General features: G+C 40.8%; 1 protein-coding gene across 1 annotated transcript in view; it reads left to right on the top strand.

The window, feature by feature from the left end:
* Positions 1 to 1,751: 1,751 nt before the first annotated feature.
* Positions 1,752 to 23,275, top strand: part of LOC113958913 (tyrosine 3-monooxygenase-like) — a 30,822-nt gene continuing 9,298 nt past the window's right edge. Inside the window, exons 1-9 of the mRNA XM_027667558.1 lie at positions 1,752 to 2,080; positions 2,965 to 3,139; positions 5,659 to 5,747; positions 8,312 to 8,379; positions 9,549 to 9,599; positions 13,266 to 13,411; positions 19,027 to 19,162; positions 19,812 to 19,881; positions 21,521 to 21,577. Coding sequence (XP_027523359.1) covers positions 1,883 to 2,080; positions 2,965 to 3,139; positions 5,659 to 5,747; positions 8,312 to 8,379; positions 9,549 to 9,599; positions 13,266 to 13,411; positions 19,027 to 19,162; positions 19,812 to 19,881; positions 21,521 to 21,577 — 990 coding nt within the window. The 5' untranslated portion in view covers positions 1,752 to 1,882. The remainder of the gene's footprint in view (positions 2,081 to 2,964; positions 3,140 to 5,658; positions 5,748 to 8,311; positions 8,380 to 9,548; positions 9,600 to 13,265; positions 13,412 to 19,026; positions 19,163 to 19,811; positions 19,882 to 21,520; positions 21,578 to 23,275) is intronic.

Raw genomic sequence — 23,275 nt, 5'->3', positions numbered from 1 at the left:
GGTGTTATTGGGATGTCCACTGGTTGGGCAAGGACTTTTCACCACCTGGAAAGCCAAGCCTCTCTGTCCTACTTCTACAGAGGGATACAAAGCTGTGTCATAAGCTGTGCTGTTCCAGCTGCCACTCTGGCTGATGAGTCCAGTCTGCCTCTATAGAGAAACCTCGATTCGTACGCAGAACTTGATTAGTGCTGTGCAAACCTACAGACATGGGACTCTGACACTAGAGCATAAAGACAACCACGGGAGCCTGATGTCCCTGCTCTGACAGTATTTGTGGCCAGTGCCTTAAACACACATCTTGAGCCCTAGAGCTTTTGCCTACATGTCCACGTGGAGCTGGAATAGAAGACCTTGTGCCATTTCCTGTTTGTGCCATGCCTGTGATCTGGATGTGGGATGCGTGTACCCACTCTTCACGAAGAAGGCCCAGTTTCAACTCAGATAATCAGACTCAACTCGGTTTCTTCTCCTGTGCCCAGCCTTGCCACCACTGCTGGGAGAACATGGGAGTGGGAAGAAATTTTTTCCCCCTTAAAGCCCAGTTCTTCTCTGTCCAACTCATTCAGTTTGCAGCTGCTTTTCAACCCCCTCCCAGGCTGGCACTCACCACACCCTGCAAAAACCACAGTGCCCAAGGGTGTTCCTCAGGAGGATGAGATGTGCCTCCTGGGCACAGTGCTGCAAATTTCACCTTGGATTTGCTTGTCAGCTGGGCAATAGGTGGGGAAATCAAGACCTTCCCAGTGCTCTGTCTTGTGTCAAGGGGAAATGTGGTGCTATCATGGTCCCTGGAGAAAAAAATTTTATTATACTCTTTATCTTCCTTGGCCAGAGAGGAGGCAAGAGCACTATAGCACTTGGGAGGTTGACCAAGCCAGGATAAACTAGGGAGCACATAAAACATTACTCCATCTCAAAGGGACGACAGAGGTATGGTCTTATCTCTGGACCTGCAAGATGATTTTCACAGGAGGTCTGGCACACTGTAACTTGGAGTATGAAGATATGGGTACTCATATCCAGAAACAGGTTTGTTGATGTCAAGTGTTAGGGAAGGGAAGACATCCCCTGTTGAGAGCAGAGCTGAATCCCCCTGGAGTTTGCCCTACCACCTGTGAGAAAGATGTGACCTTGGTCTTTTTGAGAGTCTATTTCCCTGGAGGTAAAGTCATGAAAGAAACAAGTTCCAGCAGGGGTACCTAGCCTGGACGCAACACTTATCTCTTGTAGGGCTAAGATAGATAAAGTTCAGATCCTGAGGGCAAGAAAATCTCATAAGTAGGCAATGAATTCTGACTCTGGCTGCGGTCTATTTGTCACTTCCACAATTATGTCAGTGCAGAGGTGACACTTCAGTTGGGCTAGGATTTCGGGGAAGAGCCCATTTTTTCACTGGAGGTATGGACCATGAAGACAGGGTTCCAGAGAGGTAAGAGAGAGTGGGGTGGAAGGACAATCTTGGATACATTGTGCAGGGTAGTCCGGACTGGGAGATGTAAATGGAGCTCAGGCTAACTGCCTCTCCACAAAGAAGCCCATCTCCAGGGTTGAACACCTTGCAGACACCTTCAATCAGAGTGGTAGGACCGCTCTTTGAAGCTACCCAGGGGAGGAGGGTTATCCTGTGCTCTTGCGCACATCCTACACAGACGGTTTCCCTTGATGTGTCTGGCATGGCCAACATAAATGTCCCTACACCTAACACAGTAGCAACCAGCGTGCCTCACTGCTGTCTGGCAGCTCTGATCTCACCACCCACATAGACACTGCATCTCCAGTCCCACCAATTCCCCAGGCTATTTCTCTGGGAGAAGCATTCACACTCTCAGGCAGTTTCCACTTAACATCTGGCAATTACAATCCACTCCCCTATCTTCCAATGAAGACTGACTTGGTGGGTATTTCAGGCCTGAAAGAAGAGGCCGTCAAGGAGAAGGAGATGTGTGGCATAGAGTCATTGAACGACCAAGGCAGCCTGGACTCCAACAGGGAGGATGACAGACCCACTCTCATCCTGACCTTCACTCTCTGCAATGTGAGGAAGATTGAGCTCTCTAAGGCAGCCAAAGTCTTTGAGGTACAGACCTCATCATTCCCTTCCTTCACTGAGCCCTCTCTTCTACTTCTATTGCTTTCACATCTCCCACTCTGCATCTCTCCCTCTCTCACCCTTCTGCTTCCTGCCTGACTTATTGCTTGTCCTGCCTTCCCCCTTTTTCTCATTGTCCTCGTTTTGCTACAGCTGCTAAGAGAAGTTTTCTGGTCTCATGGGTGAAGAGGGAGAGTGCTCTGGAGGGAGGGAGTATCTGGGCACAGTCCTTTAGAAGAATCAACATTTTATGTAAGGGTGGTTTAGAGGACATACCAGTCTATTATTTCTTTCTAGCAGTTGTGGTGGCCGGCAGAGGGGTGCGCTGTGGGGATGTTAGAAGCCAGTGAATTTTCTCTGCATATTTGGCAGGAGATACAAAGAATATAAAAGCTGTAAACCACATAGGCATTATGTAGTCTGGGCAGCTGAAGTACCCCTACCAGGTGCTCACTCTCATTTGGGAAACTGAATAACTCAAAAGAAAAGTATTGTATTTGTTACTTATTTTTAATAGTTCACCATTATTTAATGATTATAGTGTTATTATACATCAATAGATCTGCTTTCATGCTGCCAGGGTTTTAAGAGTTACCCAGCCACTCCTTTGTTATTTCAGCACAGATAAAATTTTACAGTCAACAGTATCTCATCTTTCATCTCCATCTGTCTCTACTCAACTCTACAGTGTCTAATTTTTAGCCCTGCCTGTATTTTAGCTCTTTCTAAACCAGATATTATTGGACTTCTTTGCTTAACGTGCACTTCTTGTTAATACCTCTTTTAGTCACCTTTTAAAGACATCATAGAAACGCATGTAGACTTACCTGGATTTGGAGAAGCTTCATCATATGAACATTTGTCTCTTGCAGATGTTTGAAACTCAGATCTATCATTTTGAAACCCGACGAGCCAAAAAGCCCAAGAAGTCTGCTGATGATCTTGACATTTTCATTGAATGTGAAGTTCAAAGTGCTGATGTTAGTATCCTTATCACCTCCTTAAAGAGAGTAGCAGAGGATGTGAAAACTAGCAGAGAAGACAAAGGTAAGAAATGTATGCATCTGTTAGTGTCATTCTTTTGGATGAAGTTGTTTAGATTTAGCTTCCTCTTCATAATAGTAATTTAATTTGTCTGGTAAGCAGGTGAATGCGCATTCATTTTTGTCACTGCATGGCTATTTTCCATTCCCATTGGTGCAGAATTAGAGGCACTTCATCCTAGCCAGTGGAACTGAGATGAGAAAAGTGTTCCAGTGAAAAGGGAGATGAGAAGGAGAGAGCAGCCAATCAAAAAGCTGAGGAGAAACGCGAAACTCCTCAATGACAGGAAGATTGTGTGCTGAGAACTGAGAGAGATTGCGCAGAGAGATTGCAGAGATTGTGTGAGAGAGATTGTGTGCAGAGAACTGATTGCTTCAAGACAGACATATACAGTTGATGGGAATGCGATGACATAGCAAAGGGTCTGAATGTTTCATTTGCTTGTAGTGTATTGCATTGGTTTTGATAATATAGTTTATGCCTGTTTATGGTGTCCTGGCTACTGCTGTCTGTGTCCAGTAGGACAGTCTGGAGGCACATTGTTTCTTCACTGGAAAGACCTAGATGCAAAAAGCTGTGAGAGGCTTGTAGAGTGCAAAAGGGAAAGGGTCAACAGAAAGTCTGGCCAGGTACCAAAAGGTACCGGTCAGGTTGGGAGAATCAAGGAATGACTTTCTTGGAGAGAACAGCCCTGCTGCCACATCTGTAGTAACAGAGCATCAGGCATTTTCCCAGGCACATGAAAAGCTTGGAGGTTTGGAGGTTGTGCAGCTTCGCAGGTTACGCTTCAGGAACAGTATTTCATCTGGCAGAGTGCTGGAGTAACAAGCGGTTACTGCACTGCCTGTGGTCTATTGAGCCACTATCCCTACCAGTCATCAGGGTGTTAAGTGAATTTGCCAGAGGCAGACGGGCATTTTTCCTGTTTACAGGCAGGCAGAGGATGGGTAAGTACAACAAGCTGATAAGAGACCTTTAATACAATTCTGAGGATGACAGAGGTGTCCCTGGCAGATGAGAAGGCTGAGGGTTCAGCTCACAAGTTGAGTTCTCTGAATACAGAATTAGTATGGGTTTTCCCATCCTTGACAAGGCCAGACAGATATTCCCAGAGTGCTTTTAACTAATACAGTCTTGTTTGGGCACCTTTGAGTGTTTGAAATTCGACTTCAGGCTAGTGGTAAGAGGCAGCCCATGGCAAGCTGTACTCTTGGGACTGGGGGGATATCAAAAGGGCATCACTATTATCAGGGAAACTAGAGAGCCAAAGAGAGTTGCGGAGATGGAGAAGCATTTCTTTAGGATTTCCTTATGACTTGAAAGGCTTAAGGTATACCAGGACTAGGAACTACAATCAAAAGAAGGAACTGTTAGAAAAGGGTGTGTTTATGTTTAGTTCCATAGGGAATAGGCAAGATGTGCATGGGGACATGGGATGGAGGAGATATGATCAGGTGCTGGTTTTGAGCAGATATGACTATAGATGGCAGGATTATAATCTTGCATGCAGAGCCATTGATACAGCCAGAGACAAAAGCTCAGAAAAAAAAATTCTGGGTAGACATAAGAAATCTTTCAGACTAATATTTCTGACTTCTTATCACAGAATTGGCCATAATGCATGGAAAAGCTGTAATTTCCCAAACCTCAGTGAGTATTTGTAGCTTTGTACTTTTCCGAACTGGTTGTACCTGGGTATAATATAATATGGTAAAAGTTAAAATAACCATTAAGTATAGAGATGTCTGGTCTCTTGTGAAGTATGAGGTTAAGATAACCCCAAATGGACCTTTCTCAGCTGTAACAGAGGAAATTTGATTACAGTCTCAGTCTGATCTCAGAAAGTGATATTAACCTTGTCTTTTTTCAATACTTTTCTCAGTTCATTGGTTGTAAATGTTGGTACTTATGCTAAAATTATCAAACTTTATTTTTATTTTAGTCACTGGAAAAGGTCCCTATTTCATGGGAAAGAAGCTGTTTGGAAATTCGGCTAAAGCTAGAATAATGTTGCTAAAAAAAACCAAAACAAACAGCCAAAAGGGAAAAACTTGAAGTCAGGATACTTTTTAGTCTGTTTTATTTCTAGGAATTTTAGAAATTTCATGTTTTCCCTTTAAAATATTGTTTAATTTTCAAAGGTATGAAAATGTAAGACTACTTTTTAGACAAGATCAAAATATAGAAATAAATTTGTTGTCTTCTGTCAAACAGAACATCACATTTGCTCTAAAAAAAATGTTTTTTGTCTTTAAAAATTGCATTTGCTAAGTAAAACTGAGAGAATATCTGCAACTTAATTTCAGATAATTTTTCATCCAGTCTGCTGCTTTGGTCAGCAAACAAAGTCAACTAGTGGCATGTATGATGACTATGGTGACATGTAAATATGAATATTCTTAGATATATTCTTAGATATTGCTGAAAAGAAAATTTGTAATCTTCAGCACAACTTTTATTTTCTGTGTCTTTTAAAAATTATTTGATCCTATCTCATTTAACTCTCCCTGCTTTCTCTCCAGTACCCTGGTTCCCCAGAAAAATCCAAGATCTGGACAAGTGTCACCATCTGATCACTAAGTATGATCCCAGTTTGGACCATGGTCACCCTGTAAGTTTAACATTACTGTCATTTCATTTTTAAAAAAGAAGTTCTCTGTAAGGAGATTTTTGTAAGGAAAATTTCAGGAGTAAAGAAATACCCATAAAAGAACAGAAAAAATAAAGGGCCAGATAAAGGCTGATCTTCAGTGAATTTAGAGACTGTATGAGTCTCTACATGAATGGACCAAAAAAAAGGTTTTACTCACAAGCTTTATGTATGTACTCTTAGCTTCATTATAAGCACAAACTCTAAGAGAAGGAAGAGGAAAAATGCACTGTAGAGTCCTGTTCTAGTGATAATAATAGTAAGGCAAAATACTGGGAACAAACTAACAAACAAACAAACATTTGTTTCTCATCAAAGTTTTCAAGCTTTAGTACAGATGAGATATGAGTTAGATGCAGACACAAAATGGGCTCCAAAAGGTCACTTGCAGACTGACAAGGTAGGTCCAGAAGTGTTGTGTTCTGTCAAGCATCACATAGAAGTGATGCATGACAAAGAAAAAAGCACATATTTTGCACTGAAAAATGTGGGAAAAATTTAAATGGGTGTCAACAGAATCTACAAGAAACATTTTGTCATTCTCTTCTCTGCATGTCTGAATTCTATTTAGGTCCTATTGTTAACATACACAATGTTATGTTGTGAATTACGTACAGTTATGTGTATCACAAAAAAACCCCCTTTTCAAGTCTACAAGTATCTCTTCTATTTTTGAGAATCACTTATTACACTATAATTCTCTGGGAGAGCTTCATAACCTCCTTAACCAGGACATCTTTCATTCTTCCTCATATCTTTCTGAAACAGTCAAAGTATTTGTAATTTTCCTGAGCTAGCTCTGAGGCTGTTTCTCATTAGATAAATGAACACATATTGAGAATTCTTTGAACTGGACTAAGTTCCCCTCCTACTTTGCCAAAGAGAAGGTATGAGCACTGAAGAAGATGAGAGAAAGCCGCAGTGGTGCAGTTACCAAAATATTGACTGGGGATAAATCTGAACTGCAGAATGCAGTGCAATTTGGAAATCCTTAAGTTGAAACAAGTTACTTCAGGCACTGAACACCACTTGTCTGTGGAAGGAGAGAACACAACGTGGACTGATTTACTGTGCTTCTGAGCAAGGCTCAAAAATGGACAGGTTGGAGGAAAGTATCAAATAAGCTGAGGTAAAGGTAGCTCAGCAAAGATTTTGCATATACATTTACTATCAAATACACATTTTGGGCTGTCCATATCCAACAGCTTCATCATTTCTTTTCTTACTTTCTCTTTAATGGTAAAAAAATCAAACTGTTGTAACTGTGACAGCAATTCCTTGGGCACCCTGATGGTGGCTGCAGTGGTCTCCCAGAGAGGCTCCTGCTGCTCAGAGGGTGGGTACAGAGCCCTTGGAACAGCAGGGGCAAAGCTGATATGTCACAGCATCTAGGTGAGTCTGTCCCAGTGGCTTTTCATGTGTTTTGAACGGACTTGTTACAGTGGCATCTGAATGAACATATTATCCCTAACACATGACAAAATAAATGTACTCTCAGGATCCAGCTCTTTCCTCAGATTCACGCACACAATACTCACTAACTGCAGCGTTACTGTTATTATTGCTGCACTGAAAATTATGTGAATAAACCTAAGGGACATATTTGGCCTGTAGTATGAAAAGTGATTCCAGTAAATTCTGAATATTTTAGGATAATAAATATTTGCACAGTGATGCTGAACAACACTGTTTTATGAGTTATATTAGTATACAGTTCCAGATTTCAGATTTAATTCCTATTATGAATGATGTAAAGTTAAAAGGAACATGATTCCACAGCTCTATTCATATTCAATAGTTGGCAAAGATTGCTTGAAATTTAACTTCTAGTAAACGCTGAAGGGGCAGAAAGAAAACTCTGGTATTTGATGGGTAAACTTCCTCTTTAAACAGATACCACTGAATCTGTCTTTATTGTAACAGAGTAATAAATGGGCAAGGGGGAATTGAGTGCTCAGCCTGTACTTCCTACAGACCCAGTGGTGGTTTTAATGATTTCTAGCCAGCGAGGGACTGTTCTTCGCCCAAAGCACAGGGTATCGTGCAGGGGCAGTGTACCTTCTCTGGCAAGTTGGATAGCCTTGGTGCCATCATGTCCATCACAGCCATATATTGCAACCTTCATGCTTAGTGAAGGAGAGAAGTGATTCAGACTCAGCTCTTCCCCAGTGTAAGCAATAGCCCTCTTTCTGTCCCATTTTTAATGTGATTTGCATCTAAATTTGATGGTAAGTGTGTGATGGTAAGTGTGTGATTCTGCAATGAAGTGTTTATATACTCCAAAATCTTCCCACCCGCCCGTGTTACTTTCCTTTCCAGTCACAGCCTGCAAATTTTCATCAAAATGTCACAGATATAACTGATTGCAGACTTTGGCTTACCCTGTCCATAAGGCTCGAGATTCATTGCCTCAGAAAACAACCTATTTGAGGCCTAGATTTTCTGAGTGCCTCTGTTAGCACATTTATTTATGACCACGAATCTCTCTTAATGTAAAACTTTTTTCGAATTATTTTCTAACTCAGGGGTATGCTGACCTGGAGTATAAGAAACGGAGGGCATTCTTTGCCGATCTCGCCTTAAACTACAGAGTGTAAGTACAAGGCTGCTGAAGAGAGAGTTCAGTGTGTGCTTTCAGACTTCATATGGAAGAAATATCAGATATAATCTTTTGTCAGTGTATCAATGAGGCCACTTTTTAGAGAACAGAATTCAGCCACAAAAGTTTTCACTCCATGTGAAATAGACTTTTGTCACAACACAACAAATGTATCTTAAATAAAAATCTTAAGATTGCATTCATATCTCATTCAGTGCTGCATTTTGTCTTAGCAGAGGTGATTTCAATACGACTCTTTAATTTCAATTTTGCAGGTCCTTTCAGGACTAGGTTCTGAGCTGAGACTAATCTTTTTCAAGGAAATACAAGGAAAATATTTAGGAACATATTTTTGACAATGAAAAGCAATTTACTATTTTTGTTATTTGCTTTACTAAACGCATGTGTCTATGCACATTAGCTACCTAAAACCCTAAAAACTTCTCAGTTCTCATGTAGGTGATTGAAAATGTTTCTGCCTTTGTGTCTAAACAAACCTTCACCACAATTACACTACTGTCTGACAGAGTAAATCAAATGTATATGTAGAACTGGTTGTGGATTATCAGCCTCATGATGTCCAAGAACTGGTGAAATCTCCCAAGTCTTGTGTACATTTGAGTACAGTTTTCTCTCCGCTATCAAATATCACACCCAATACAGCTCAGAACAGCACAAAAACAGACACTGAATAGACTCAGAGCTACTGAAGAAGCAACAGTGAGGAAGAGGAGGGAAGACCACCTCTCAGAGAAGTCAGTGATAACCACACAGTATATGCCTGGATAGCTCTCTGCTAATGAGTTTATGAATGCTTCTCTGTGACGGTACTGTGCTGATGACATCCTCCAGGGATGGACCCTCCAGGCACATACCGCATTTTGGCAGGTAGATTACCTTCAGCAGAGGTAAGAGAAAGCCTGAGAGTCTCTTATTCCTTCTGTAAAGCAGAACACAGCTCCCTTTCTTACCATATCCTTCTGTTTCTTCCCCGCATTGTAACAGAGGAGAGAATGCACACATTAGAGGCTACCAAGACAAATAAGTTGTTAATTATTTACTATTTTGCTGTTTCTGTCTTCATTACAACAAACATCCATATATCAATTATACCTGGAAACTGACCTTTGTTAGACACGTCTTATTTCTTCTCTTCATTACAGGGGAGACCATTTGCCTCTCATCGAGTACACAGCGCAGGAGATGGCAACTTGGTGAGTTTGGTACTTAGGGTCCGACTCCTGGACCATTCCACTGCAGTCCCAGGAAAGACATGCAATGTGAGACAGTTACAACGTCTTAAGACTGTATTTATCCATCTCAAATTTTACTCCTTGCTCAAAAATCATCTTCTGGTCATTTGTTTTGTGGAAAGCCCTTCTCGGGGCTGGTCTTAATTATTCACTTTCTAGAGCAAAATTCATTTTCCTCACCTTCTCCCAACCTGCTGATCCCATCAAGATATCAGAACCCAGAAAACACTTGGAGCCTATAGCATAACTTCTAACTGACCTCGAATCTACCACAGCTGTGATGCTTACAGAAATATCACCTTTCTAAGCCTGTTACCAGGAAAAAATGCCCACTAGCAGTATGGAAGTTTACTCACAGGATGTGGCTAATTCAGTATTCACAGGACAGAAGAGCTTTGCTTATTATCCTTCAAGTATTCATTCCTGTTAACCTGAATATATATAATTCTCTCAAAATGAAGGTAAATTCTGAAGTACCCTTCCAGGATACTTCATTTACACTGTAAAAGGGCCTTTGATACCATATGAAACAATGGCAAGCTTTTTACAAGGGCACAGCATTTCTTTACTGGGGCTTTGTTTCTCCTGAAGATTCGCCACTCAAAAAAAAAAAAAAAAGACCCCCAAATATCCACCAGAGAACTAAAAAAATTAAGCCAATTCAAAGTATATTTGTAAATATTATGTGAAGTATGTGGCAGATTTGAAAGAAAAGAGTCCTTATTTCACATCCCTCTGTTTCTTCTTTCTCCCACTAACTAACAAATCTCAGTAAGCAGTAATAATTACACATTTGTATGATACTACAAAGCATAAATATGTCCAAAATCTCAATTAAAAGCAGAGTCCTGGGATTGTGCAAGGTGCCACATGTGCACATAATAAGAGAGAGTCTTTGTTCAGAAAAGTTTACAATTTAAATGGAAAGACAGCCTAAAGGTGGGGAAAAGAAAGAATGAAGACCCCATTTTATAAATGTGCAACTGAAAACACTGGAGCTTAAGTGATTTGCGCAAAATTATGTACAAAGTTTATTTCAATGCCAGAAATTAAATCCATAGACTAGATGTCTCTTGCCAGAACCTCAACTACGCTTTCATTCCATCTTTTTCAATGCTTACTTTATTTTAAATAAAATCTACTGTGCCATAGAAATCCACAACCGCATATAAACCTTGCATCCAATTCATCCAGGAGGTCACATTTTTATTAAGCTCAAATAGCTTTTTATAGCATCTTTCAATAGTCAAAGATTGATGGTCGGTGTCATGTTCATGATTGCTACCACCAGCCAACAACCTTGGCATGAAATGGTGTGTGTGAATGTCATTCTTAAGAAAATTTAATTTTGTGTTCTTTCCTGTTTTGGTCTTTTTTTGCCAACCTTCGTCATTCCAGCTCTTCTCCACCTAGAATTAGACCCATTGTGGTAACTAAATAGACCTTCAAAGGAGTATCTGCCCATTTCCCCATACAGCCAGCCTCAGCAACCCAGGTTGTCCTGTTATGTAAAACTGTTTCCAAAATTAGAGTTCCCAGTTGTTCTCATGGCCCCCTGAGGCTGTGCCCTGAGGTCAGGCTGCATTACAGCACAACTTAATTGAGCACTATGCAATTGAACAGGAAATTTGTACCACAGACTAAATTCCCTTGGTGTCACTCTTCAGAGTTGTTGGATGCCTTCAGTTTGTAGCAACATGGTTATAAAAATGAAAACTAATCCAGTGAAGAAATACGACTTTCAGAAAACAGAGGGTACAGATGATCTGAGTTTTTGTTTTCAAAGCAACTTCTTGGAAGGTCCTGAAACTAAGTAGTCATAGAAGACATCTTATGGGTAACAGCTGTATAAGAAAAATGGAGAATTTAGGACAAAACTATGGGGATGCACCTGTCACATCTTCATAATAAAGCTGAACAGTGTCACTTTTTTCCTAAAAGAGCAATGAAATTTATGTTAAATAGGTTATTGCCATCAAAGTCTTTCCAGTGGCTGGCTTCATGCTTCATTATGAGGCTCCTTTCTAGAGTACTTCATAGACTGTGCTTTCAGCAGTTCCTCTTTCCATCTCTGAACTAAAGTATCATCAAGTAGCAGATTAATGGCCCTTTGAGTGAGAGCACCTCCTTACAGTAGGAATTACAACTATTTGAGACACTACATTAGGGCAAGTTAAGTAATCGTCTGGAAATATCTGCTACTCTCTTGACTTTGGAACGTACTTAGATGATTGCCTTAGAGGTACTTAGAGAGGAGGAACACTTAGCTTTGGATAATTCATCACTAATCTCTGAGACTGCCTACAATTCTGTGGTAGTCAATGTTTGGACACACAGTAGAATGACACTTTGATAAAGGGGACCATATGTGCAGAAGTGTAAACAAGGCTGCTCTCTCTAGACTCCAGAACTGTGTACTGGTTCAAATCCCATGCAATCCCACTGAAGCCGGTAGTATTCTGTGAGGAAATAAGCCAGGGCAACACTTGAACTTTAGTCTTCATTTTTTCCTAATTCTTCCATGGAAATGACCCAGTCTCCTGTGGTTTTTGCAATACTGACAGCAGCCACTGTTCCCCTCTGTTCTTTTAAACTAAGGGGGTTTTCCTCCCCCCCTTACTTCTGGTTCATTACTCCCACACCATGTAAGACATTCATACAAAATAAGAGAACCATTACCGGGGACTGGCTATCACCTCCATAGCAACAATAGCATCACAAAAAAAAAAAACCAACAATACAAAAACAACAAAAGGTCATTTCCCGTAGCCAGCATTTCCAAGAATGATCTCAGTTTTCATAAAACAATGTTTATAAAGTTGCTAACACCCTAGGGCCATGTGTGAACAAAAATAACCATTTCTATAAGGTTCTTTGCCATCCTATTACTACTTGTTTATTTTGCAAGATCTAAATATATTCCAAACCAGAGCTCTAAATCCAAGCACCATCAAGTTTGGGACAAACTTAAAGCCCGTGCCCAAATCTGATTACATATATTTTATTTCGGCTGGTCTCTTTTTGCATAATGGGCTAAATGCTTCAAGAAACTTGCATATCTTTGAAATACATAGCCTGTGCCAGGCATTTTGAACTGCAAAAGCATGAATCTTTTTGCCTGTCCAGATACTACTCTTCAGTATCAGATGTGCTTTTTAAGGAGGAGGTTTACAAGGGACAAATATAGGCTAGGCCTACGCATGGAGAAAGAGGGACCAGCATTTCAAGTTGTACCCCAAGGCAGAGAGGGAGGGAATATGTGATTCATTCCATTCCTAAACTGAACAACAAAGTATCAGGATTTCCCTGGTACCTCCAACACTCTGAGCAAGAAGCAAGAAACACTTCTGTCTTGGAATTAGAGTTCTGTTACATTAAAGGAGGGTGTAGGAAGACATAAAAAAGGATTTTCTGAACAGAATCCACCTTCTGAAGGAAAAGTGAAACAAAAACTCCTTCTGGTTTGCTATATCCATCCACTCATCACCTTCCAAGCACCAGGTGTCCCAAGTGCAGATTTTTAGACCATGACGTGTACTGAGGTTTTGCACCTCTCTAGACCTGTAGACAGTACAGATAATACTGCTTTGTTAAGGTGGGTCATGCTATACAGTTTTTGCTTTCCAGGAGAGAAGTCTACAGGAATCTGAGAAGCCTTTACCCAACTCACGCCTGTACACAGTACCTGGATGCTTTCCAGCAGCTGGAGAGGTACTGTGGCTACCAGGAAGATAACATACCTCAACTTCAGGATGTCTCCAGATTTTTAAAAGGTTAGTCATTATAAACTATGGTTTATTCTAGGATTTCCTGCATATATCTGTGCATCACATACAGACACAAACCATCTCCTAGGACACAAGCTGGTGTGCAGAGCTGATTAGTTATAACATTCCCTCATGCAAGATGAGCTGTAGCACAGGACATTCATACCAGGCGTATCTGGGGACCAGGTGGTAAGTAAGTTTGTGCGTGGCTGCAGTTGGTGTGGCACTAATCAGTTGATCCCAGTGCTAGCAGCGGTACAGTCACAGCTGCACACTGCTCAGCATGACTTCCACACACAGGGGTTTTTTATGCATTTGGCTGTGTTTTATGCTTCTAAAAGCCATGCTGCTAGTGAGAGCCAAACACAAGTACAGGTACATACCTCTTGAGTATATTTTTTTCCAATGCACGAGACAGGATGGCAAGGTATGCTAGAGAAAATTATTTCCAGGTGGTCCTGCTGACCAATCAGCAGCTACCTTGAAACAGCTCTGCTTCTTTCTGTCTCCACAGCACCATTTGCCACACTGACCTCTGTGGTACCTACTAGGTGGCTGACAGAAGAGCACAAACGCTGTGGTGGTGGTCTGTAAAGGCATAAAGAAGTAACTTTAGATCAAAGGACACACAAGATTGCTAGGCTGACCTGTCTGCTGTTAGCTGGGGTCTGACTAGCAAAGAGCAGAAGAGGAAGGGAGCTTGTATTACTTTTGTGAGGCTACATGCTGCATAGATTCCCAAGGCCGAGTGCTCTGTGCGAATCACTTGATTATCAAGAATGACTAAAGAAAGGTCACCTTTAAAACCTCCTTATTCCTTCTTAGTGAAAAGAAGATGTGCTAGAGACAAGACAGCTAATCTCTATGATGAAAAAATAATAAAAAATATTGTTTAACTTTAAAGAAATTATATTTAAACATACTATTCAGGAGATGAAGTGACCTGCTACATACAACAGTAGGGGATGCTAGTAAGCTTGAATAAGCTTTCTGTTGCTGAAGAGTTTTCTAAGATGTTGCCATTTTTAGAGAAGATTAAGCTGCTCAATGGCAAGGTTTTAATTGTACCTCTAGTGGAAGGGAGGGGAGGGTTGCCATATGAAAAGCATCTCCCATGAGCACCATCTCACCCAGCTGTAGGAATTTTTATGTGTATACATTATGTATTTTCTCATATGTTTTCCCTTCTATTCAGATATCCATCTTACTCCTCTCCTATAGTAACTGGGCTGATTAATATTTTTTCTCATGAAGTAGTTGATTGTGAAGGACCAGGAATCCTTTTGGACCGTGACAGTTGATCTCATCTCTTTTCATTTACACAGTAGGTGACAGCAGGGAGCTCCAGAAATCATGTGATCCTAACTTGATTACCACAGATATTCATATTCTTTAAGTGAAATAGATGATTTCAAAGTGGGAGAATTTAGGGTAATGTAAGACTACCCTGTCATAATACTATTTGTATTGTTCATGTTGGCTGACAGGATTTGATTGTCTGGAGCCTGCTCACTTCTTTCATAGGTTCTGGTTCTAAATTTTGTCTGTGTCATACAAGTTGTCATCTGAAAAAAAAAAAAAGCAGCAATTCTCAAAAATCTGCCAATAATGGTTGGGAAGATGTTCACAGGTGACTAGTGTAAGCTAATCATCAGAACTATTCTGATTGGGAACAAGAATTAGGCATTTCAGAGGCATTTTATTCCATGCTGGAATGGATGTCTAAGGAAAATGGCAAGAATGGCTCTTGGGGCCACTGGTCCTACCCTCCTTAAACTGTAGATAAAACTTGAATTAGTTTAGCCTACAGGTTATGCATAAATAGAACAAAATTTTTTCAAAAGAGTTGTGTTAACAGCTAGACACAATTAAGAGTGAGGAAACTATTTTAGTCCCATTATGTGGGGCTTTGAACTGATATCTTACCTAGCTTTCTTCTGATAAGGTCATATCACTATGTAGAATAGTTTCTAGATTAGTATGAATATTGACATTATTGCAAGGCCCCTTTGTAACAAACAGGCTGAATCAGAAGCATTTGCAAGGTCTAAAAATCTGTGTTAAAGACAACCTCATGCCAAGTAGCCACTGGCTGAGGCATATGATTTATAAGGAGTTATAAGTAGTGATTTATTACTAATTTGGTTGGCTTTTACTACCAGTGTTAGCAAGACCAGAATTTTTGCTCCTTCACAAGTCATAAATCAACTGTGTGCTTAGGCTCTTTCCTGTGTTACAGTTGTGCAGTGCTCAACCAACCATAGCTTAACCAAAAGTCCTTGGCATACAGTGCACATATTTCAATTATAACCTATGTGGAGATGCATAGTGCAGTTCCTCCTGTCACTGGTGAGCTCTCAACTGTCCCATTCTCCCATTTAGGACATAAATCCCAGCATGAATCTCCGCTAAATACTGCCTTAAAGAACTGGAATATTCTTTAGCATATGTGATGATAAGATGTGAATAGAATAGAATAGAATAGAATAGAATAGAATAGAATAGAATAGAATAGAATAGAATAGAATATTTCAGTGGGAAGGGATCTACAGTGATCATTTGGCCCAACTGCCAGGCCAATTCAGGGCTGACCAAAAGTTAAAGCACGTCATTAAGGTCATTTAATAAAAGACTGACAGGCTTGGGCCATTAACCACTTTTCTAGGAAGCCTATTCCAGTGTTTGACCACTCTGCAAGTGAAGAAACATTTCCATTCTGAAACTCCTCTGGAACAGCTTTGAAAATAATAAACTACAGGAATGGAGAGAAAGAGAGAGAGAGGGGGACAGAGAGAGAGAGGGATATAGCAGACAGAAAGTGATCATGTTACAAACAGCTCACAAAGTCAGATAAACTTTAATCTTCTCTTTTACTCGGCAATATCTGTGAACCTAAGAAAGCAATTGCTTTTGTCTTCAATACAAGATCTCTCTAGTGTTACCCAGCTGTTAGTGACATTGGTTTGAACAGAAATGAACTGTACATCATAAATATTTCATAATTAGTTAAAGGGGATTTAAATGGTTAACCATGGCAAGCGGTTTGCCATTTAACATGGCAAGTGTTTTTCTAAAGGGTTAAGTAGATGAACCTAGGCACATCTTTCTTTCTAGGAAAGATGTTTGGATTTAGGCAGTCATTGTCCTCCACAGCTGGAAGACATTACAGTCAGTGAACTCAAGCAGGCTCATAGTACAATGCACAGGCTGCATGTATACACTAGTTTTTAGGCCAAGAATTAAGCCTTGCAGATCACTTTAGGTCAACTACTCAAGATCTTCTTTTCAAGTCATTTTGATTTCACAGATCTTTGGGCAGCAGGTTCTACCAGCCACACCCCTAATTTTCTACTGATTGCTTGTTTTATTGTGCAGTAATGAAATAGAAGTTCAAATTTTGCAGATATTACCTTCAGCAAATAACTTTTTCCTATGGTTTTCCAGGCAACTGACCAAGTCTGTTCCATCAGCAGACTGTCTGATACACTGGCCTATATTTAAAAGGGCATCTCTAGGAACACAGGCTGTAATTTTCATTTTCCCTCCTGCTCCTCCAAAGTGGATGCTACAACAATATAAATTTCCCTAGATTCTTTCATAGTCCTTCCAAAACTGAGTGACTTAGATCTTAGTTTTCAGCTAGTGCAGTTTTCAGTTCACTCAGACTCAGAATTCAGCTGAAAGATTACTGCATTCTGAGATTTTCACATTCTTCTGGATTGGCTTAGTACGGCATCAGCAGCAAGGGATTACCTACCCTTCTTGTGTCAGTTCCTGGCCAGTACTTGAGGAGACATAGTTGCCAGTCTATTTCCCCAAACCCCCTGCTTTCTTAATTGGGGAGGGGGGAGAATACAACCACTTCTGATTCAGCTTTGTGGCAGTTCTGTACCCATTACCTTTGAATTTAGTGGAGCAACAGAAGGTAACTGTGGCAAATGCCCACCATCTAGTCCATCACAATGTCAGGTAGAAGCACTCCTTGCTGTCCCCTCATTTGTGTATTGCTTCATATGTTTGTCACTTCTAATTCTTTGAAGCATCCTTTTTCCTTTTTTTTTCTTTCTCTCTTTACATTTTTTCTTTTTTAATGAGAAATAACCTCATAGAGTAAGACAAGAAATTCTGAAAGAAACATTAAAAACCAAATCAAAACAAATCTTGTAAATGGCTTGGTTTCTGGGTGGGATTTTTTTGTTTGTTTACATAAAAAAAATTAGGTTCCTGGCTTCATGACACAATAGAATATGGGTAGAGAAGGGAGAATAAAACCATTTCTGGGTTTTTTTTAAATGTAGTTTTATGCTTTAAAGAAGTTGAAATGTCATTTATGGGAGCTGAGAATGCAACACAGATTTTGAATATAAGACTTCAAAAAGATTATCACTGGCTCACTTTGAAAGCAGTGATTTTCAATTTTCTTAGCTTTGCAGACCACCAACATGTTTCCCATGGAAATGTAGATTGTGTGTTCTGTTGACTATCAGACTGGTTATTTTGTTAGTCATCTCTCACAGACCTTTCATAGTAATGCAGGGTGGGGTAACACTGCAGTGGGGTAACACTGGTAGCACAAGCTGAAATTGAAGTGCAAGAGTATGGTATTGTTCTGTCCTGTTCTATGGACATATGCAAAGCAAAATGCGTATGATCGCATCACTGGGAGGCTGTGTAGTTCTAGACAAACATCATGGTAAAACAAACAAACAAACAAAAACCCAGCAAAACAAACAAATAAAAAAACCTGGGAAAAATAAGTGAAAGCGATCTTGGAGACTCTGATATTAAATGGTTAAGGGCTAAATTCCAGGACCCTTATCTCTGATGATGACCCATTGCTCTTTCTCCTGCATGTTCCCATTCTAATGAAGTTCAGGCAGAAAGACAAAATTGATACCAGGTTTTGACAGTGCCCAGCTAGTTATGTGGAGCATGCGCTGACAAAGGGAAATTAAATGGAATAGTATGCTCCAATTCTACCTCTGGGTTATGTTGAACTATACCAACTGAGGAACAGAAGAATTACCCTAACTAGAACAGACCCATATCCACCTGCTTCTATCTTCAACAGCGCAAAGTACCAGGGGTTTCAGTGCAGGGAAGAAGAAAATTTTCAGGAGAGGGCTAAACAGTAACCTAGATTCAGGGAAGAGCCAGGTGCCCTCAGACAAGGGTAGGGATGGGTTGTGTCACTTCTCTAACTCCTGTTTTTCTTTTACATGTGCTATACAGGAAGTGAGAGAGATAATCCAAGAATTAATAGAAAAGCCAGAACTGAAAATGCAGGTTCCGTTCCCTGCTTGATCATAGGGATCACGTGTGACTTCAGACACACCACTGCCGTGTGGGACATAGTACATAAATGCCTGTAAATGTGCTAAAAATGTGAACTGGGATAGGCAGTACTCCCATACCTCATATCACGGCTGTGTGTATGCATGTAGGATGGATGGCTAAGTGATTTGATGCTACAGTAACTGGTCCCATAGCAGTACAGGGGCAAAACAATAACGATAAGCTAGGGTTTACCTACTATGCTTGGTGAAGGGACATATTAGGTCCCTATTTCTAGGGCAGTTAACCCTAGAAATGCCTAAGTTTGGTCTCCCTTCCCTTTGTAGAGAGAACAGGTTTCCAGCTGAGACCAGCTGCAGGACTGCTGTCTGCTCGTGACTTCCTTGCCAACCTGGCATTTCGTGTCTTCCCATGCACACAGTATATAAGGCATTTCTCTTCTCCTATGCATTCCCCGGAACCGTAAGTTTGGTGCCCTGGAGTAATCCCATCCTTCTGAATGTGTTGGGGATCATTCTCTTGGGAATGGCCCTGGAGCTCTATCCAGTAGTCCACAGAATGAAACAATTTAGGAAACTGGTAGCTGGAGAGTTAGAAGGGGAAGTCATGCATGAAAGGGTGTGGTTCTCTGTCTCTCTTGCAAAGTTGTCTGGGGAAGGAAAAGACTGGAGAATATCTGGTTTAATCTTTTCATCTTGCCTTCAGTTACCATCTGCTGGGGTTTGATTTCCTACTGTGAAACTCTCCCAGTAAGTGCTGGCCAGACAACAGCAATAACATTTCATGAGAAATTACAAGTTCACACAGATGCTTTTGTTGTATCCTGGGACAAAATAGGGGCCTTTCAAAGATGTTGTGACATAGAAGGTTGGTGTCCATGCCATCCCAAGTGAAACAATAGACAAGGTAGCAGGGGCAACTGGCTTCCCATGGCAGAAGGGAATGTTCTGTCACACTCCTTGTAGAGCCAGGACAGGTATGGAGGCATCCACTGCGAAGCAGCTCTTGTACTAGCTCCCTTTGGGGTCTGTTGGCTAAAGTTCTTCACGGGAAGTTAATGAAAGGCAGAAAAAGAAGCCTTTAACAGACATGAAGGTCACTTATTTTTCAGAGACTGTTGCCATGAGTTGCTGGGTCATGTTCCCATGCTAGCTGACAAGGAGTTTGCCCAGTTCTCACAGGTAAGAAGTTTGTTCTGCTGGCTGTTTAAGCAACTGCTCTGGATAGCAGGCCAAATGTGCCTTAAATACATGCAGCTTACCATAAAATGCAATTTTAAGACTGGACTGTGCCTGAATCACAACCTCCAGGGGTGGTGGGCTAGCAGCACTCTGGGAGACATTTACTCCAAGGGAGTGGTAGCGCTGCTCCCTATGGACACGGTGTAAAAGGAAGGGCAGGGTGTGCTTGTGGGACTTCTCTGTGTGGGAGGGCTATGTCAGTCCAGAGAAGGATGTCTCTGTGGTGCTGGTGGTGGAGCTTTACCAACAATGTTGCTCTCCTGGCTTCCGGTCCTGCACCACATGAACCTAAACAGCAACAGCCGCTGAGCCCCCAAGCTGGTTCTGTCTCTGGATATATGTTTTTATCTCACATGAGACTTTAATTGTGTCCATCACCACGTCATTCATCAGAGCTCTTTTTCCTTTTACAACTCCAGATTCTCACAGCACTGTTCACACTGGAGAGGAGGCTTCAAAAAGCAAATCAAGCTTATTTGTACAATAAGGGAGTATTTAGTATGAGGAGTCAATGTCAGACCCAAGTGAACTCAACAACTTTGCATAATTAAAGACTTCAGAACTATGAATGTTGCTCAAAACCATAACAGAGGGAAGAAGGTAACTCATTGTCCAGGCTTATTGATCAGTGGCTAGTGTGGAAACTGGCAATAGGATCAGAGGGGTAATGTGATGAAGGTTCCTGTCAGAATATTTTGAAAAGAAAATCAGTTCAACTCATCTAATGTGGTTTCCAGTTGTATCAATTTGAATACATGGCAGTTACCTTTTTGATCATAGATATTGGTTATTATCAGAATCAGAGGAGTAGTGCTTTAAATATCCTAGACCTCTATAATTTATTCTGGAAGAAACCTCTTCAGTTTAGTTCAATACCAGAACTCAAGACACATTAGAAATAGAAGTTTATAGCAATTTCACAGCTTTCAGTTTTCTCCTTTTCCCATCAATAACACAGACTATACAACATGGGATCACATTAAGTGAATTTTCACATTTCACTTTATTTTTCCCACAAAGTGTTTTCACAGTTGAAATTCACCCCATGAAAATTCTTTTTCGTTCCATTCAACATGAGACGATGAATGGTAAAAGTGCCCTAATTTTGTTTGTTTGCTGCATGATATGGCTTCTGGGACAGTAGAAAAGAGACATCTACAGATTTCTATTGTGAGAATAGCATTTAACTGGAAGCACAGAAGAAAGTAAACAGAACCCTCCCTACACAGATCTGACCCACTCATAAGGGCTCACCTTGCTGTCCTTCCTTCTCTTGCCTCCCTATAAATCTCTGTCTGGGATAGACAGTCCAGAATTAAGCCAAGAGACGGTTAATTTTACACAGAGAACACTGAGGATTAAACACTCATCTAATGTGGCTCCCAGTGGTATGTAGCTGGGGGCCAGGGAGAGGTAGGCATCCTGGAAGCCATAGAAGGTCATTTTGGGTGACAAAAACAATGAATAGTTCATGCTATTCATGCTAGAAATTATGTGGTCCTCCCCCTTCCCCTCTTTCTCTCCCTTGGGCTGAATAATCACACTAGTGTAACATTGCCTGCTTGCTTACTTGCTTTAGGATATTGGACTGGCTTCTCTTGGATCATCTGAAGTGGAGATTGAGAAACTGGCCACAGTAAGTACAGATGGCAGTTTAATATTGGAGACAAACCCCAAATGATTCACTGCATATCCCTTACTATACAGGGAAGGCTCTTCTTGTGTCTCAGGTTAACTAGACAGTGGGAGCATCAGCAGGATTATCTCCTCCTCCTCCACAGGTTGGGAAGGTTCTGGAGCAGAGACTGGAGTCCCTCTAGGGGAGCCCAGAAGCATGTAATTCCACCTGAGAATACACTTACACTTCTTGATTTTATAAAAACATATTTCTTAAGCTGAGTTTTTACAATTTCAGCCACAGAATGGTCCCAACTCACTTTCCAGATTTACCCAATAGACTAGATATCAAATGTGATACCTGAATTTTCTCCTACACAAGGTGCAGAGAACCATCAGAATTTGATTCACCTCATATTTATTAACCTCACAGAATAGGTGAGCACTTAACAGCAATTTGAGAGTAGGTACTGTCATTCCGTTCTGAGTCACTATACATCTGTCAAAACAACTCATGAAGTCCTTTACTGACATTTTAAACTGTTCTGAATGTCCTCTGGAGGCCAGTGATTTTTTTTGAATAATGACATCGATTTACCAGTCTTGATGACTTTTTCAGAGGAGGAATGGAGCCACCCACCTGGGTGAGATTCATTTAGAAAAGGTAGTGGATGGGAGGAAACTAACTCCTGAAATTCTCCCAGCCCACAGCCCCACTCAGGAAGGAGATTGTGGCTCACCTAAAACCCATCTGCACAAAACCATCCTTAATCAGGACTAGGTAAGACTAGCCTTATTTTTAGAGTTTGATGAGCAAAAGGTACCAGTGCTGAATTTTTCATAACATCATACAGGTCCTGGGCTGGTGATGTGAGGACACTATGACAGTGACAGTTCACATTTCCACTGCAATTTCCACTCTCTGGGTCTAGAAAGGCTAGAGTGAGATTAAGGTCATACCTTTGCTAGGGTGAAAAGAATTATGAGTCCCAGAGAGCTGTTTTGCATTGTTACACAGGTCTTGGTGAGATTGGGTTAAGGCTGGTGCTTTATAAAGCATTTCTCTGCAAGCATCCCTCCCTGATCCTGGACCGAATAGGACTAGATTAGAGATACGATTTAGATTAGAAGAATAATGGGTCTCATATCTGAAATTGTCATAGTATCTTCTAGGGTTTGAGGAGGTAGAACAAAGGCTTCTTTCTGAAAGGACTACCTGCAGTTCGGAGTCTGTGAGAATACAACTTTGTGTCATTTAAGTATTCTGAACAGCAAATATATTCTGGAATAACATCTAAATCATCAAATGTTTAAAATTTATACATCTGATCTAGGCTCACTGCTTGAGTTTCCTTTTCTAGAAAGTGGAGATAAAGAAGAATCTAGTGTATTCATTACCCTGACATAAAAATCTAATGTGAATTCCCTGATTATCTCTGGAAGTCCCTGTCATTCTCTGTTCATTATAAAGAGAATGCAGGCAACTAGGTTGGATGCTATGACAACATTTAAGATAAAAGTTCCTTTAAAGAATCTCAACTTTGCTTGTTGCTATGGTCTATAACATTTGTAACACAAACTTTGAAATGCCATTATTTCATTCAGCCCCATGACTTCACTATGGAGGTGGATCCATGTACCAGAGATGAGAAACTGCCAGTGTTCATGTCATCCACAGAGTGCCGCTAGCACCATTTCTTCTAGCCTGTTAAAACAG

This window comes from Corapipo altera, unplaced genomic scaffold (genome assembly GCF_003945725.1).
Source record: "Corapipo altera isolate COAL_440 unplaced genomic scaffold, ASM394572v1 1, whole genome shotgun sequence".
NCBI lineage: Eukaryota > Metazoa > Chordata > Aves > Passeriformes > Pipridae > Corapipo > Corapipo altera.
This window is presented reverse-complemented; position numbering and strand designations above follow the sequence as displayed.